An 18,212-nucleotide genomic window follows, 5' to 3' on the forward strand; every position below is an offset into this window, starting at 1 on the left:
GCAGGGGGGTGCACTCATTTAAAGTTAAGTTTGTAGATTACTTCATTGAAATGGCCATACATAAAACTTAATTTTTAAAAATAATTTTTTTGTTTGGTATGAAGTAATGTTAACTCATTGAGTCTGAGATTTAGCATCCAAAAAGGGAAAACAATCAAAATTCTTTCATAAGAATAATGTTTAGTGATGTTCATTTAATATTTTTGAGCTTGAAAAATAAACAGATACTTATAGTGATTGTGAAAATGAACTCCTTTATTATTCTAATAACACATACTCTGTGAGACCAAGTTACCAGTGCTTTGTGGGAACTTAGCCTGCAAAGAATCGAATTTGTTCTTGTCACTTCCAAGACCAGCCAGGGTTACTGTAGCTTGCCGGTTGACTACATCAATGCATAATTTTGTGCAAAATCATCCAGTGGTACTGTTTGCTTTTAAAGGGAGTTGTAACTTTTTATTATAATCATTAATACAATCAAAGAAAGTAGCAGTGCTTTTATTTACTTTTTATTGTCATCAAGCAGTTTTCTAGGAATTTTCAGCAAAATGTCAGTCCAGCTATAATTCTAGTATGAAACACAGGAACTGTGAATGTAAGCTTTTGGTGCCTGCTATGAAAAATCAAACCAGTAGCTTTAATGCCTTCTTACATCTCATTCTGTTTCACTACGGCTCTGTTTTGGCTAGATCTGCACATCTGTTGTGCTCCAGGTGGTTAATTTTACCAGCTCAGTTTCTTTGTAGATTTTTGCGATAGTAGAAAGGATTTTAAATCTTAATAGCCCCTTAAAATATTTTATTACCATTTCCTTAAATGAACAATCGATAATGTACATGCTTTGTTTTTTGTGCAAATACCCAAGACATTCTGATTTTAAGACAGCTTAGGGACAAACAAACAAACAAACAGCAAAAGCGTTCAGTCTTTATTTACAGTGTATAGAAGGTCACTGTTTTCATTTAGGTGAAAGAGGCTGATCAGCAGGAACACCCCAGAGGAAGGACATCGTTAGCGATAGATTTACATACCGTCAGCTCACGGTAACTGATTAGTACAGAGCCAGCTGGGCACGTTATTCGGGATGCCTTTGATGCTGTGGTTTTCCGGAGCTTGCTGGCTGCATGCTTGCTGCCTTTGTTCGTGACACAGGGAATTACTTGATAAAATGAAGTGCATCGCTGTGAACGATTGACCCTTTGGAACAATCCAGGCTGGTCAGCAGTCTAAAACCACACTTCAAAGCCATCATGATAGCCTCAAACTTAAGAGTTTCCAGGGTACAGACAAAGGTGTTGTCTTCCTTCAGTACAAGTCGAGTGCCATTTTCAGACTTTATGAAGTATTTAAATTGGATGATATTTGATGATATTGAAAACTCCTCTGGAAATCCATCCAGCCTGCTTTTGGACACTAGAACAATGCGAGACTTTATTTTTGAGATGAAATCAGGAGCATTACAGAAGATTCTCAGTCCTTGTGAACGATCGTGGTTATCTGTTATTTCCAAGAAAGTAGTCTCTCTGGGTGTTAGCTGTTCTTTCTCCCACCTGGATTTCACTTCCTCTGCCAGTCCCTTGAGCTGAAAGAATTCTGCTTCTTGTGCAAGAAGTTGGTTTTCTCGAAACCCTTCGGGCAATAGAAGTTCTCCATTTCGCAGGAAGTTTAGGACATGCCTGAAGAGGAGCCCATCCCTGTCGATGAAGTAATGACCATCAGCATCAAATGGGCAGAGGATTTTTCCGTTTACTATACCTTCAAGAAAAGTGTCTGGGTATTTGGTGAGTGTTTGCTTTTGAGTGATGTATAAATAGCCACCAACGTTGAGGGTCATCAGCGTGGATTTGCACTTCCTTCCTTGCCCGGCATCTTCCAGGCTGTTGTATTTCCCTTCATCCTCCTTTTCCTTTTCTCTTCTGTTTATTTTACGTTCCATTTTTTGAAGATACTATTTCAGCTTGTTCTTCTTGGCTTTGAGATTTTTTTCAAAAGAAACACTACCACACAAGCACGCCTTTATTCAGCCCCAGCCTGGTGATGGAATGGAGATGCTGGCAGCGTCGCCTGCGCTGTCAGCTCAGTTTTGCAGTAGGTGGCGTATCAGCCTATGTATGCAGGAGCGTTCTGGAGTAAGACAGAGAAGAGAATGTGCATTTAACTGTATCAGGGAAGGGGTTTGTTTTGAAAGGATTTTCATGTCTATCCTCTGAATAATAAGAGATACTCAGAGTAAATTGGATTTCCTCTTGTCAGTTAAACAGATCCAAATGTGGATCTTTTTCAGCCAAATGTGAATTTTTGACTATTCCTAACTGCCAAAGTTATTTTTTAATTAGGCAGACTTAATATTGAATAACATTGTCATCTTTCAGAAAATAATGCATATTGGTTTAGTGTCATCTTTTTAAAGTAGATATGAGTAGGAAACGTAGGACGAAAATTTTAGGTGTATAGAATTTTCTTTCCCGGGAAAAGTCACTCATTTCACAGCAGTGTAGTCATTTTTGAGACACAAGTAAGAATACCTAACGTGCTACTTGTGACACTGCACTTGAATTTAATCGCATTTGCGTGTGATTCTGATTTGGAGATCTTTGTTAAAGGATGTTAGGAAAATTTCTTAATTTTTTATTATTTATTTTATTTTTACCCTAAAAGTAAAAAGAAAAAAAAAATCAAATAGGCTTTACAGTAAGCACTTACTTTTCTTGGTTAAGATTTTATGTGGAACACGCATGAACTTGTTTCACTTGAAGCCTGCTTCTGCGCTGAACAAAGATAGGACAAGTGTAGAAAATACTGTAACTGAGTATATGCACGTGCACTTACGCTAAGTGTAGAAAATACTGTAACTGAGTATATGCACGTGCACTTACGCTAAGTGTAGAAAATACTGTAACTGAGTATATGCACGTGCACTTACGCTAAGTGTAGAAAATACTGTAACTGAGTATATGCACGTGCACTTACGCTAAGTGTAGAAAATACTGTAACTGAGTATATGCACGTGCACTTACGCTATAGGAGGATAGGAGAACAATGCAGACTCAGAATACCTGCTACAAAATAGTGTCACGGGTAAGTTAGTTTGTTCCACAGTGGGCAAAAGACATCACCAAGGCCTAACCTTGTCTTACAGCTTGGGAGCTGGAGCAGTGAGTGATGTCACCCTCTACTCCCCACGTCTTTTCCCTCTATCCCCTGTAACTTCCCTTCCAAAGCAGTTTAGGGTTCTGACTTTCACTTCTACCATTTAAAGGCTCAGTGGTAGGAAATGAGAACACTGTCCTCAGTACTGTTATTTGGTCTATCTGCTAAATTATTCTGAGGAACTACATTTTGTTTTTTGTTTTTGTTTTTTTAATATTTTTTGTAGAGACAAGTTTTTGTCATGTTGCCCAGACTGGTCTCAAACTGCTGGATTCAAGGGATCTGCCCACCTCAGCTTCCCAAAGCGCTGAAATTACAGGCACAAGCCGCTGTGCTGGGCCACGCTGTTAAAAGTTAGACTTTAGTTTATATTTCTCTTGCATTAAAAGTATTTTAAATTATTTAACTGTACGTTGACATAGAAGTATTGGAAGAGATTCTTCTAAAATGCATACTTTTTATTTTCTTAACAATATGAGATTTTCAGATATAAAAAATTATATTTTTAAAGTGATCTTGATGTTAACATTTATGTATTATCGAGATTATCAAAAGTTCATTGAAATCGAACTAGAAAACTAAGGCATCGTGTTTTTAGAGCTGTGTTTTTGCTTAGAGACTATGAAATTCAACTTACTCATTTCACCAAAGATGAAATTGCATTCCAGAGAAATTTTAGTGTTTTATCTAGGACTTTACAACAGAGCCAACGTTTTGACTAAAACTTCCTTTCAGTCCTGCAGCACTTACGACCTACCTACTCTTATATTTTGACAATCTCATGTATGTCTTGATTTTGCTTTTTTAGATTGTCATTTCTGTCAGTACAGCTTTTTAAGAAATACTGAATAGAGTTTGAGGGAAAAGGGATACAACTTTGGAAGTACATTCATGGAATTCTGACATTATCGTTACAGGTAGTCACTGCACGTGAGTAGCATCATATAATAGCAGAATCAAAAAGGCATAACAGTTTCATTTACAGGTATAGTTCTCTCTTTTTGAACTCTATAGGATACCAGAATTAGTGCAGTGTAACTGCAGTGTAGTGATGGAGACTGTGCTAGCACGTTCTTGCTTGTTTAAATCAGGTGACGTGGATGAATATTGTGTACTCTGGGTCTGCTTCCTTACACTCTGTTTGGCCTGTCTATAGATGTCGTCATGGGGAAAACCCAATACTACTACTGCTTTTGGAGGATGGGCTTCCATGGGGCGATGAGAGGGCAGGAGTGAGGCAGGACTGCTGGAAGTGGGACTGCTGACCTCTTCAGTCATCACTCCAGGGCCGCTTACACTCCTAACTCAGAGGAAGATTTTGTCTGCCTTTGCAGACAGAAAGATAAAACATTCTGAAAGGCTGGGGTCCTGTTTCCTAGTCAGTGTGTCTGGTTTCTGCTGCCAGCTTTTCAGAACCACTGATGAGTGCTCCTTGTTTCTGCAGGCTTGTCTGAACAGACCCTGAACCGTTCCATCGTGTGCCTCTTCTCCTTGATTGCTTTTTCTCACTCTGGACTTCACTCTGGTGTTCTTGGCTTTTCCAAAGTTGACATGTATGATTTCTTTGCCACCATGGCCTGGCAGCGGTAGTGTAACTGAAGCCTTGTCTTAGTGCCTGGCTAATACAAATCTATAGGACTTTTGTGTCCTCTTTGCCACAATTTGCAGACTTAAGAAAGAAAAATGGAGGCTGGGCATGTTGGCTCGTGACTGTAATCCCACCATTTTGGGAGGCTAAGGCGGGCAGGTTACTGGAGGCCAGGAGTTTGAGACCAGCCTGGCCAACATAGGGAAACCCCTTGTCTACCAAAAATTTTAAAAACAATTAGCTGGGTGCATTGCTGTATGCCTGTAGTGCCAGCTACTTGGGGGGCTGAGGCAGGAGAATCGCCTGAGCCTGGGAGGTGGAGGTTGCAATGAGTCCAGATAGCCCCGTTGCCCTTCAGCCTGGGCAACACAGTAAGACCCTGTTTCAAAAAAAAAAAAAATGGCATCCAGTAGGCCCCACCATATCCCTGTTACCCCATATTACCTCCAGTGAATCATGACTGCGGTTCATGGAAATGACAGGAGTTCGTTGATCTTTTCTGCCTGTGGTGATACACGTGCCCCTTGGGAGAAAGCCAGAGCACCTCTTTTTAGTCTAGTCTAAATTTGTATTTACTTGTATTCACTAGGGGGTGGGGAGTGGGTGTTGCTTGTCTGAGGTAGTCTCAGCAAGGTCTCCACAGCCCTAAAACGATTAAAAATGGTGTTTCAGAACCTGTACCAAGGGAGACATCCCTGAATCACGGGACTGTGTTTCTCTGCCTCATTGCAGATACAAACTAGAATTACTCAGTGGTTTCAACAGAAGGGTTTAAACCACACATGTCAAAAATTAGCTCTGCCTTTGCAGGCAAAATTTTTAAAAAATGTGAAAGATTGGGGTCCTGTTTCCTCCTCAGTACCTTGACTCTTTATCAGAGCTCGGTCACCTCTGTGTTGGACATCTGTAATCATACATAACTAACTTTGAGAATTAAAACTGGTCCTGGGTATGTGCATACTCTATAATTAATTGGGTCAAATGCCTAACTGAATCCTGGCAGAACCTTCCACTATGAGATAATGCTAATGTCCTACCATCTGCATAAGGCAGAACTCATTCCAGGCCAGTAGCAGGAATTCCCATCTTTTCTACCAACTCCTTTTGGGAAGTGACGTCTTTGTCATCTGTGATTGATGCAGGACATCATCGTAGTATACACTTCCTCCATTTATGTCAGAGATACTCCCGTGCCGTGGAAGAAAGGGGAATCTTACCAGGAGGGGTTCTCTCCTGATTCGAAGATACAAAAGGTGTGATAATTCTAGACTTAATAGGTTACTCCTCTGTAAAATTCAAACACTCTTCAAGGAAAAGGGAGGTCTTAGAAGCTGCTTTTGCGAAGAACAGGGAGCTTCTGTCTCCACATTCTCCCCTTCTATCAAATCTTGCTTGTTGTCAGCTGCATGCGTCTGTGCTTGTCTTCTAAAAGGATTTCGTTCGCATTACCCTAGAAAGAAAGTAAAAGCGAGAGAAGTTGCTGTCAGTTTTTCATTTAAACCTGACTCTGTGTCTCTGCCTTGAACTTCTCCACATTTTTTGGTTTATTGTGCTTTGACCTTCCTCTGCCTGTCACAAGCTGAGTTTCTTTAGCAGGTGCCTGCTTCTTCATAGCCTCCTGTCTGAATGTAACCACCATTCATTCTGATTCAGCTACGAATGTTTTGCGTTGGCTTCTTTTATGTGTTAAAAATAAGTGACACTGTCTAATGTATTGACGTATTTTAAGAATCAAGATTTTCTCATGTTAATATAATTCTTTTTAAATGTCCAAATTTTAGTTATGTTTCAAAATATTTAATTCATCTGCTTTAAATGTTGTCTGGGACTGGTATTGTCCTAATAAAAGGTCTGTGGCAGCCACTTTATGTCACTGATGGGACACAGCATCTCACAAACTGTGCAGAGCCGGAACCTTCTTAGGACCAATGGGACATGACCTCAGACCAGAAGGTCATGTGAACATGCAAAGGTCACTCCAGCGCAAAGAATACAGCTGTAAGCATTCTGCAGCGTTGAACTGTGTCTTCACGGAAACCCAGGAAAATTGTCTACATTGGCAAATGTTTTAGCCTCATCTGAGGAGTGTAGAAAAAAACAAGGCCCTGTGTGTTCAAAGGAGTGGAAATAAAAACAGCAGACCAGCGCAGAGGTTCAGGTGAAATTCCATCCCACATGTCTCTGATTTTCACCCAGAGGTCATCTTGGCAATTTGTGAATCACATTAATTCATGTTTTAAATGTACTTTGGGAAATGAGTATTTCAGGGAAACCTGTGTTTTATAATTTTGTAAACAGAAGTTATACCTTAAGTTTTTTAAAACGAAGCTTTTTTGAAATATGATCTATGCGTTATTATTTACTGGAAAATTATATTGTAACCAGATGAGCACAGCTCTTCTATAAGGCATCAAAATATTGTACAGAACTCATTTTTATAGTGCTGTTTGGCAAAATGCAACTTTACTTTCTCTTTGGGAAAAATATTTTAAGCTAATAACCATTATCTATAATCTCAAAATGAGGGGCATTACTTTGAAAACCCTCGTGAAGGTACTACAGTTATGGAGGAGGTGAATAAAGAGGGTCTCTGTTGCCGGAGGGAGCCTCTGCCACTTTCCTCCTGTTTCCTGCGCACTTCACACCCTCTGGTGTGTTCAGGGAGGAGAGAGAAGAGTAGGGAGGAGTTGAAAATTAGGGATGGAGAACTCTATCACATCACACATTTTTTTCATATTTACCATTTTTGTAACTGAGCTACATTTTAACATCATTAGCTCGTCAAACTTTAGTGACAGTATTTTGTCTTGGTGGCACACAAAATAATGGTTTATACTACAAATGATAGCATCTTTTTTTTTATTATTGAAACATCATCTTGCTCTATCACCAGGCTGAAGTGCAGTGGCGCGATCCCGGCTCACTGCAACTTGTTTTTTAGTTTCAAGCAATTCTCCTGCCTCAGCCTCCCGAGTAGCTGGGACAACAGGCATGCACCACCATGCCCGGCTAATTTTTTGTACTTCTAGTAGAGATGGGGTTTCACCATGTTGGCCAGGATGGTTTCGATCTCTTGACCTCGTGATCCACCCGCCTCGGCCTCCCAAAGTGCTGGGATTACAGGCTTGAGCCACCCTGCCCAGCGATGGCATCTTATAGTTGATAAAATATTGGAGTAGCTCTGTGAGTTATTCCCTCCGTATAACAAGAAAGTAAAATTAACAGACAGGGAGGAGGGAAAGAGTTTTGCAGGAAGATAAGAGAGGAGATAGAGGGAGAGACAAAAAAGTGTGACTGTTTGATATTAAGATTAGGCAAACTATTTTATAACTTTTATAAAATTAAATTTTATTTCTTGATACAGGGTCTTACTCTGCCTCCCAGGCTGGAGTGTAGTGATATTATCACAGCTCACTGCAGCCTCAACCTCCTGGGCTCAGGTGATCCTCCTGCCTTAGCCTCCCGTGTAGCCGGGGGCCACAGGCATGTGCCTCACACCTGACTACTTTTTTAATTTTTTTGTGGACACTGGGTCACTTTGTTGCCCAGGCTAGGCTCAAGCTATCCTCCTGTATCAGCCTCCCAGAGGGTTAGGATTACAGGCGTGAGCCATCATGCACAGCAGAATTCCTGAAGATCAAATAGAGATGGGAACATCACTTCACAATTTGAATAAAGACCAGCTTTTTAATGATACAGGGATAGAAAGTTTGCCTAACTGGTTTGTTAAGATGCTCGTGTCTTTTATTAATAGACCTCACCTGAGAACCACAGACAAACACACTTCTAGGAACATATTTTAAATGAGAAGAATAGAGACTACTAGGAATATTAAAAATGGTTTACCTTTTAAAGGTACCTGCTTCTTTAAAAGATTATTTCTTCAGTCTTTTCCCAGAGAGTGTCGACACAGATATGATATAATTAAGAGTTAGAAGAGTAACTTTGAAGTCTGGAGGATCAGCCTGAAGTGTTGGTCAGTAGTCCTCTGGTCTGTGCTTTTACAGGAGTTGGAAGTCCTCTTAAAGGCCTCCACATTCAGCTGGACCCAGAAGGTCTTTGGAGATGAGTGCGTGTTGACTTCCTGATGCCCGAGGCTTCCCGACACACCTGATTTCGTGGCTTACATTCCAGTGCTGACAAGCAGTGCCGCTGCAACTTGTTGAAACTGGGGATGCCTTTGTAAGAAGTGCCAGTGTCATTTGTCCTCGGTTCTTTGACAGTAGAGTACGTCGCAAGTTCAGAGACAGGCTAGTCCAGTCCAGCACGGGGCACAGGTTTAAATATTTTCAAGCCTTTGGCAGCTTCTTAACATTTTGTTGTTGTTCTTTTTTTACTCAAAGAAAATGTAATTATATCTATGTCTTTCGGAAAGTACTAGAGCAAACAAAATGAACCTTAATGAAATAAAGCAACCTCAGTTGGAGAGGAAGGCGTTTGTATTCAGGGAGAGAGACCTAGAAGAGATCTCAGGCATTCTAGTAATGTCATTATTTTAGATGCTGAGGCCCAGAGATATAAAATAACTTCTCCAGAGTAACACTGCTGTTTAGCAACAGAATCATAACCACAAGCCTTCAGTTCCTTTTATAGGATATGCTTTAATATACTCAACCTTTAAAATTTTCTCTCGAGTTTTTTCTGATTGTCGGTGGTGAGATATACATAAATAAATTACTGTCATCAACGATGTCTGTTCATACTCAGTTAGATTCTTTTGGTTGCAAGTAGCAGAAACCAGTTAACAAACCAATCTAGCCAATAAAGGGGTGTGGAGGAGAACTTAGAAAGGATCTCAGACTATTTCCCAGAATTCAAAGAAGAGCAAATGGCCAAAGATAAGAATTGAGCCATTCCTAAGCCTTTGGTAGGATGGGTTTGTGTGGCTTCTCTGCAGAGTACTGGCAAGACCATTTCCTTCTAGTAATTTGTAGTGCAAGCCCCTTAGTTGAACATTTCAAGCACAGGAGTGAGCAAGCACAGACACATACCAGAAGCCATTGCTAATGCCATTCCCACCACCTTCAGTGTCTTCCTTATCCCCACCCACCCCAGTGTAAATCCCCCCCATTTTTCAAGGTCCAGCACAATCATTTCTTTCTCTTCAAAACTTCTTGGCCGGGTGCTCACCCCTGTAAATCTAGCATTTTGGGAAGCCAAGGCAAGTGGATCACCTGAGGTCAGGAGTGTAAGACCAGCCTGGCCAACGTGGTGAAACCCTGTCTCCACTAAAAATACAAAACTTAGCCTGACGCAGTGGTATGTACCTGTAATCCCAGCTGCTCAGGAGGCTGAGGTAGGAGAATCACTTGAATCCAGGAGGTGGAGGTTGCAGTGAGCCAAGATTGTGCCACTGCACTTCAGCCTGGGCAGCAATGGAGGCTTAAAAAAAGAAAAAAAAAAAAAAACCACTTCTTGATCCCTAGCTCGACATAATCTCAGAGAGACAAACACACACACACACACTCTCTCTCTCTCTCTCTCTCTCTCTCTCTCTCTCTCTGTGTGTGTGTGTGTTTGTTTGTGTGTGTGTTTAATCCCAGTACTCTGTGTATGTCTTTGTTTTATAACATTTAACATATTCAACTTGACAGAAGAATCTCACAGCCATGGTGAAACCCCGACTGTACTAAAAATACAAAAATTAGCTGGGCATGGTGGTGTATGCCTGTAATCCCAGCTACTCAGGTGGCTGAGGCATGAGAATCGCTTGAACCCAGGAGGCGGAGGTTTTGGTGAGCCAAGATTGCACCACTGCCCTCCAGCCTGGGTGACAGAGTGAGACTTCGTCTCAGAAAATAAATAAAATAAATGTACATTTAGTTGCTGACATATATGTAGGACAAGGCCTTTGCTTTGAATATAGGATACTGACTGACCATCTGCTTTCTTTGTTTTTCAAAAATTAAACCCACCATTTAGTTTTCGAATTCTTTTTTGAGACAGTCTCCCTCTGTCGCCCAGGCAGGAATGCAGTGGTGTGATCTCAGTTCACTGCAACCGCAAGCTCCCATTTTCAGAGAAAGCCTCCCAGATAGCTAGAGCTGCAGCCATGCACCACCGTGCCCAGGTTTGTTTGTTTGTTTGTATTTTTAGTAGAGACAGAGTTTCCCTGTGTTGCCTGGGCTGGTCTGAAACTCCTGACCTCAAGTGATCTGCCCTCCTTGGCCTCCCAAAGTTCTGAGATAACAGGCGTGAGCCCCCACACCTGGCTCCATCATTTAGTTTAGATTTTCCATTTTGGTTTCTTTGAAAAGGAGCAAGAACTTAGACGCTGTGAAACTGTCTAAATGCAGACTCTTTCTAGACTTCTTTTCTTCCCTTCCAGTCTCCAGTTGCCTCACCTATGCCTAATCCAACAGTGTTGTGTCACAGCTTCCTTATTTATATCATCGCACCAAAGCATTCTCCGTAGTCTATAGAAATACCCCCCAAACTCCCTCCCATACTTGTAATTGGCTTATGTAATATATAATCAAATCACATAATTATTAAGACGAATGTAAACAAGTTCTAGCATAGTTTGAGCAGAAGGGTGTGGGAGTGCTAGGGATGAACCTGTTACCCACCAGTGTGTGGTGAGCCGTGGGCACCTGTGACTGTATAAACGGCAGGCACTTGAGGGCCTTTGTCAATCCAGACGTGAGTCAAGTAGAGGTGTTTCAGCAGTGCTTCTGATGTTGTACAATGATGGACATGCCTGTCTTACCATCCTCTCAGATGTGGTCTGGGAACCACTGTGCAGAGGGGTCCCCGAGATCCTTTCAAGGCATCAATGACGTCAAGACCGTTTTTATAATTATGCTAATGGCTGCTTCATTTTTTTCATTCTCATTCTCTAGAAATTTCTCAATTTTACTTTCTAATATGGTAGATATCGGCAGTTAAAATGTATAAACAGTTCTTTTGAGGTCGTCTATGCTTTTTTCCTTTTAAAAACATTTAAATTTAGGTTTTTAAAAATATTTATTTTTTAATTGACGAGTAAAATTTGTGCATATTTATGGTACATAATATGATGTTTTGATATATGGAGGTGTGTGGAATGGCTAAATCAAGCCATTCACATCTGTACTTTTTAACTAGTCTGTGGCACGGAACGTTTGAGGAAGTCTGCGCTCCCTGAGGATGGCAGCTGTTTCACTTGTGGTTCCTGATGTACTCTTGCATTATCTTTTACGTAGTAGGCACTCAGTAAATATTGAATAAACGTATGAAAATAAAAAATAATTTTTCAAGTATTTATGGTCTTTTAAACTGGGCCAACAAACTAGTTTTAAATAAAGGTTTCTGTATTAATGAATAGGATAAATAATTTACAGTAGTAATATGCAAGCGGGTGCTTTTAAATACTTTGAAAATAAAATTTAGTACCTTTCCTTTGAAATCTTAAGCAGTGTTTTAAAGAAGACAGAAAGTGTGGTTTAGTGGAAAGAATATGAAAATGTGTTTCTATGAGGCTTTAAAAAGAGAGCAGGCAAATCATGCCTGGGGGCTGCATCAGGAGTAAATTGCACTTTAAAAAATTTATTTAAGAAGAGAAGGGGAGAAAGGCGGTAAACAGAGATGTCAGGTTACTTAAAGAACATCCAGTGGGTGGGAAAATTCATTGCTGATGAAGACTTTTTTTTTTTTTCCACTTTGGGTACCATTTGAAAGCTATTTTAGGTTTGAAAAGGAAGATATGATAGGCAGAAAATTATGGTTTGAGCAAGCAAATGTTATTGCTCTGTGTGAGTGACCTTGATTGAAGAATAGTGAGGAGAGTGGTAGCCAAGTGGAAATGGGGAGTTGCTGTGGACCTAATTTCTACCCTTGAGCTGTCATATGGAGATGGTTGATAGCACAGACCTTTTACTGAAAATGAAATTCAGCTTGTCCACCCAGAGTAGGTACTGCTAAAGAAGTGAGGAGCGTTCCCTTATTCAAAGGTAGCTATAGGCTGTGTGCGGTGGGTCACGCCTGTAATCCCGGTACTTTGGTAGGCTGAGGCAGGTGAATCACCTGAGGTCAGGAGTTTGAAACCAGTCTGACCAGCATGGAGAAACCCAATCTCTACTAAAAATACAGAATTAGCCAGGTGTGGTTACACATGCCTGTAATCTCAGCTACTCGGGAGGCTGAGGCAGGAGAATTGCTTGAACCCAGGAGGCAGAGGTTGCAGTGAGCCGAGATCGCGCCCTTGTACTCGTTTGGGCAATGAGAACAAAACTCCCTCTCAAAAAAAAGTATAAAAAATTTTAAAAGGTAGATATATTAGTCAGTTTTCACACTGCCATAAAGAAATGCCTGAGATTGAGTGGTTTATAAAAGAAAGAGGTTTAGGGGTCCGCAGTGGCTCCGGCCAGATGTCATGGCGCTTGCGGAGGAGAGGCCATGAGTTCAAGGCCAACCTGAGCAACCTTACAAGCTCTCATTGAATGGCAAAAAAAAAAAAAAGAGGTTTAATTGATTCACAGTATTCCATACCTGAGGAGGCCTCAGGAAACTTGCATTCATGGTGGAAAGCAGAGGGGAAGCAGGCACCAAGGTGGCAGGAGGAAGAAGGGAGAGTGCAGGGAAAAGCTGCCAGTGGGAACTCACTCATTATCACGAGAACAACGTGGGAAACTGCCCCCATGATCCGGTCACCTCCCTCCCTTGAGACACGAGGGTTACAGTTTGAGATGAAATTCGGGTGGTGACACAGCCAGATCGTATCAGCCGCTCTTTTAGTTTCAATGCTGTGTGACTAAATCATTTATTGGCAGGGGTAGTAGTCTAGATTTTTATTTTTATTTATTTTTGTGGGTTTTTTTTTGAGATGGAGTCTTGCTCTGTCACCGGGCTGGAGTGCAGTGGCACGAGAAAGTCTACGCTCCTTGAAGATGGCAGCTGTTTCACTTGTGGTTCCTGATGTACTCTTGCATTATCTTTTACGTAGAAGGCACTCAGTAAATATTTAATGAATGTATGAAAATAACTGGAATAATTTTTCAAGTATGTATGGTCTTTTAAACTAGGCCAACAAACTGATTTTAAGTAAAGGTTTCTGTATTAATGAAGAGGATAAATAATTAACAGCAGTAATGTACAAATGAGTGCAAGTCACGGCAGCCTCCGCCTCCCGGGTTCAAGCAACTTCCCTGCCTCAGCCCCCTGAGCAGCTGGGACTACAGGTGCACGCTATGCCTGGCTAAGTTTTTGTATTTTAGAAGAGGTGAGGTTTCACCATGTTGACCAGGATGGTTTTGATCTCCTGACCTCTTGATCCGTCCGCCTCGGCTTCCCAAAGTGCTGAGATTACAGGCGTGAGCCACTGCGCCCGGCGATTTGTTTTTTTTTAATTGTCTTCCTTTATTGGACTTTCCTCAGGCATTTAAGACATTTGATACACCAGAATTTCCCAAAGCTTGCTATTGTTGTGATAATTGCAGAATTTTTCTTGATAGAACTTTTAGCTTCAGTAAGAGGCAGACTTGAATATAAGATTTTTTTGCTTTAAGAAAATTCACATTTTAATTTTATTAGATAAATTAATGAGAGGAAATTATTTTTAGAATTTAAACTTTAGTATAAAACAATTACAGCTTTTAAGAGATTTTCTTCCTGCCATATTTTGGTGTAAGGTAGTCATGCTTCTCATCATTGCATTTTCTGCATCTACTTGAGATTTGTTGGGAATGCTGCATTAACGGACCCCAGGGACATTGATTGTATACAGTGTATTTGTAATTAGTACGTGCAGAGTCCCCTAGATTTTGGAGACATCCAAAAAGATCACTAGAAAAAGATGTTTTAGTATAAATCATGTAGACATGGTTCTGTATACATTCTACATTTTGATCAGTCTGTCAGTCTCCCCCAGTGAACTGTATGCTTCTTGAAAACAGTACTGTGTCTTAATCATCTTGATTCCACAATGCCTAGATGGGGCCTTTTGCGTAGCAGACATTTTGCTAATGTTAGTGGAATGAATGAAGTAATTCTCTCTGAAAAGATGAATCATAAATATACTACTGATGAGCCAGGGAATTTCCTGAGTCTCTTCTTAAAACCCAGGTGAATTCTTGTGGAAATATGACTGAATCTTAACTGTTTCTAACCACAGTCATATACTTCCAGGGTATAATAAAGCTGATACCATCATGAGACATTTATATGAGTATCACATAATACGGTACAGTCCGTCAAGCGACCACACCACAGTGCTTCCTGGCTAATAGGCACACAGTAGATGATAGCCTTTGTTTCCTCCTTCTGATTGTCGTAGGTTTTATGTCAGGGTCACTATCAGAATTACTAAAGATAGGGAAATTGCATTTCTGTTTGGACAAATATAGCAGTTAAAGATTCTGTTTTGATGTGCCCAGGTTTATAATTCTGTAGGAAAACGGAAGTCAGAGCAGCTGGCAGGCTGAACTGGTCTGCAGTATAACCCAGACAGTGGACTGCCCAGTGTCACTGTATTTTCTGGGCGGGCTGTTCTGGTCACAAGGTATTTGAGAACTTTATTTACACACAAACAGTCTTTGATTTAGTGGTTTAGACTAGCGGTGTTTCAGAAGTGACTTCTTTGTCAAAGACAATAGCCTTTATACTCTTTAATTTGATTTTATGCCCTTTGAAGCCACCTTATTTAGAAGGAGGTCAATGTGTAAAGCTCTTGCTGGCAAAGGGCTGCAAGCAGCCTAATAAACATATCTGACAGGAACCCAGTTTGTTACTAGGCCAAGAATAAGGTTTCTGTCTATTCTGACCAGTGAGATTTGTAAAACTTAACTATTTTTTCTTGATTTTTGTTATTAACTATATTTGATTGTCATATTACTGTGTTTAGCGTGTCAATACAGTCTTGAAAGTGATGTGTTATCTCTGAATACGTTTTTTTTCCCATTTAAGATAAGCTGTCATTGGAAGGAATAGTGGTACAGAGAGCTGAATGCCGACCAGCTGCCAGTGAAAACTACATGCGACTGAAAAGGTTGGTGTTTTCTAACTCCAAGATGACACCTGTTATGTTTCTCTTTGGGGACTGAGACACGTGTGTTGTATCGCCCGGTTAACTGCATGAAAACTGTGGTTATTGCCGAGTGTTTGCTTCTAAAGCTGTTTGGTTTTAAAAGCAAATAAGGGTTTCTTTGGCACTAAAGAACTTTCAGTATCTGGGCTGTTTATTTGAGATATTTTAAGCTCCTTTGTTCATATATCCTGGAATCAAAGTTTTTTAAACTATATTTTCTAGTTGTCTTTAGAAATTTTGATTATGTAAAGACATGTAATAAGATCGTTGTACTATTTTATTTTTCTGGGTATCATTTTTCTATAATAAATATGTATCCAAAATACTGTAACTGGGCCAGGCATGGTGGCACATGGCTGTAATCCCAGCATTTTGAGAGGCTGAGGTAGACGAATTGTTCAAGCCCAGGAGTTCAAGAACAACCTGGGCAACCTGGCGATACCCTATCTCTACAAAAAGAGAAAAATTAGCCTGGTGTGGCTGAGATGTGAGGATCGCTTGGGCCTGGGAAGTGAAGGCTGCATGAGCTGAGATCATGCCACTGCACTCCAGCCTGAGTGACCCAGTGAGACCTTGTCTCAAAAAAAAAAAAAAAAAAAAAAAAAATTATATTGTATAAAGCAAGCATAGTTGCCGGAATATCATCCTATTCTCTTCATCTTTAGAGAAATTTTTATAAACTTTATTAGATAAGAGAGTTTGTTTTAGAATCTGCCCCTGCCCCCTACATTTTTTATGTGGTTAATATTTTGTAATTAGTATTTGAAGTTACTGATTACAAATTCTTGATACTCCAAATTTTATGACATTCAAAGAATCAGCAATTTTTTAAACCCCGAAGAAATGTGTTATACCTGTTTCATAGTTTATTTTTAATGTGATTTAGCTCCATGTGATTTAGGATTATACTTTTTTCGTTTATTCATTCAGTTCTTACTATCTGCCAGGTGCTTTTTTAGGAGTGAGAGAAATAGCAGTAAACAAAGCAGACACAAATCTCTACACAGCTTCCGCTGTAGCACATGGAGGTGCACTGAGTCGGAGTGGAGAAGACACTGCCGAAGCAGTGGTAGCGGCCCCCTGGGTATCAGCATCCTCATCTAGAAAAGGGGCCAGTTGAGCTGCATCATCTCTGCATTTTGCGGCATCTTTAAAAGTTTCCCTCTTTTGTCAATTAGACTCTAGCTCCTGAGAATGACATAGACTTGCTCTCTTGTCAAATAATTTCTCTAATTTAAATGCTTCCTTGGGGCAAATAAAAGAATGACAAACAAAATGAAAAGTATTTGTCACAGAAAATGGCTTTGGAAAACAGGCAGAAGATGTTTCTTTTATTGTTTTTAGTTTATACAATTCATTATATAATAAATTTTTGAAGTCTTTTTGAAAATTTATCTCTTCAGATAACTACTGAAATTGAAAAATGCAAAATTTGGTTACCAAGCTGCTTACCAAGATCTTTTTCTATGGCCCTAATTTTCTTTAAAGGGTCCTAAAGATTTCTGATGATGAGATCAGACAGGTCACCTTCTGTGTTTATAAAACGGTGCTGCTATTTTCCTACCAAAAAAAGTGAAAATTGTTTAGCCTTTTAAATGTGCTGAAAAATCAGCTGTTATGTAGTCATGCACTATGTAAGGACGTCTTGTGGTCTCATAAGATTATAATACTGTATTTTTTCTGTTCCTTTTCTGTGTTTAGATACACAAATACTTAAAATTGTGTTACAGTAAAGTTGCCTACGGTATTCATTACCGTAATGTGTAATGGTATACATACCGTAATGTGTATACCATCAAGGTTTGTGTAAGTACACTCTGTAATGTTTGCACAGCAATGGAATTGTCTAACAAGGCATTTCTCAAAAGGTATCTCCATTGTTAAGCCATGTATGGGAGGCTAAGGCTTGAGTCCAGGAGTTTGAGACCAGCCTGGGCAATATAGAGAAACCCCATTCATACAACAGCAACAATAACAACAACAATTAGCCAAGTATGGTGGTACACACTGAAGTGGGAGGATGGCTTGAGTCCGGAGGTGGAGGATGCAGTGAGCTGAGATTGCACCACTGCACTTCTGCCTGGGCAACAGAGCGAGACCCCGTCTAAAGAGAAAACAAAAAGTGCTCGAATAATTTTTTAAACCCAAAGGTTTTATATATATATATTTTATTTATATAAATATTTTATATATATAAAACCTTTGAGTTTTAAAATATATGTGTGTGTGTGTGTGTGTGTGTGTGTGTGTTTATATATATATATATATATATATATATATATATATATATATATCTCCTTCTTGTGAGCTCTCTGATATTTTCACTTTAAGAAAGGGGAAGCACAGGAGTTTTTTCAGTAGCTAAGTGTTGTCTTACCCTGAACATCTCTCGTTTTCTTTGGAATTCCCCGTCTCTTCTGCCTGTACTCTTGTGTTCCTTGATAGTGACTCTCCTGACATACCCAAATGTGT

The 18,212-nt window shown here is 40.0% G+C and overlaps 2 protein-coding genes across 2 annotated transcripts in view; one reads left to right on the forward strand and one right to left on the reverse strand.

Moving 5' to 3' along the window:
• GTF2F2 (general transcription factor IIF subunit 2) overlaps nucleotides 1–18,212 on the forward strand; it is a 157,285-nt gene that overhangs the window by 75,028 nt on the left and 64,045 nt on the right. The window contains exon 5 of the mRNA XM_002749026.7: nucleotides 15,620–15,701. Coding sequence (XP_002749072.1) covers nucleotides 15,620–15,701 — 82 coding nt within the window. The remainder of the gene's footprint in view (nucleotides 1–15,619; nucleotides 15,702–18,212) is intronic.
• Nucleotides 483–2,044, reverse strand: KCTD4 (potassium channel tetramerization domain containing 4). The gene has a single exon (XM_002749027.6). It carries the CDS (start codon nucleotides 1,934–1,936, stop codon nucleotides 1,157–1,159), a length of 780 nt encoding a protein of 259 aa, XP_002749073.1. The 5' UTR covers nucleotides 1,937–2,044; the 3' UTR covers nucleotides 483–1,156.

The sequence above is a fragment of the Callithrix jacchus genome, chromosome 5 (genome assembly GCF_049354715.1).
Source record: "Callithrix jacchus isolate 240 chromosome 5, calJac240_pri, whole genome shotgun sequence".
NCBI classification, from domain to species: domain Eukaryota; kingdom Metazoa; phylum Chordata; class Mammalia; order Primates; family Cebidae; genus Callithrix; species Callithrix jacchus.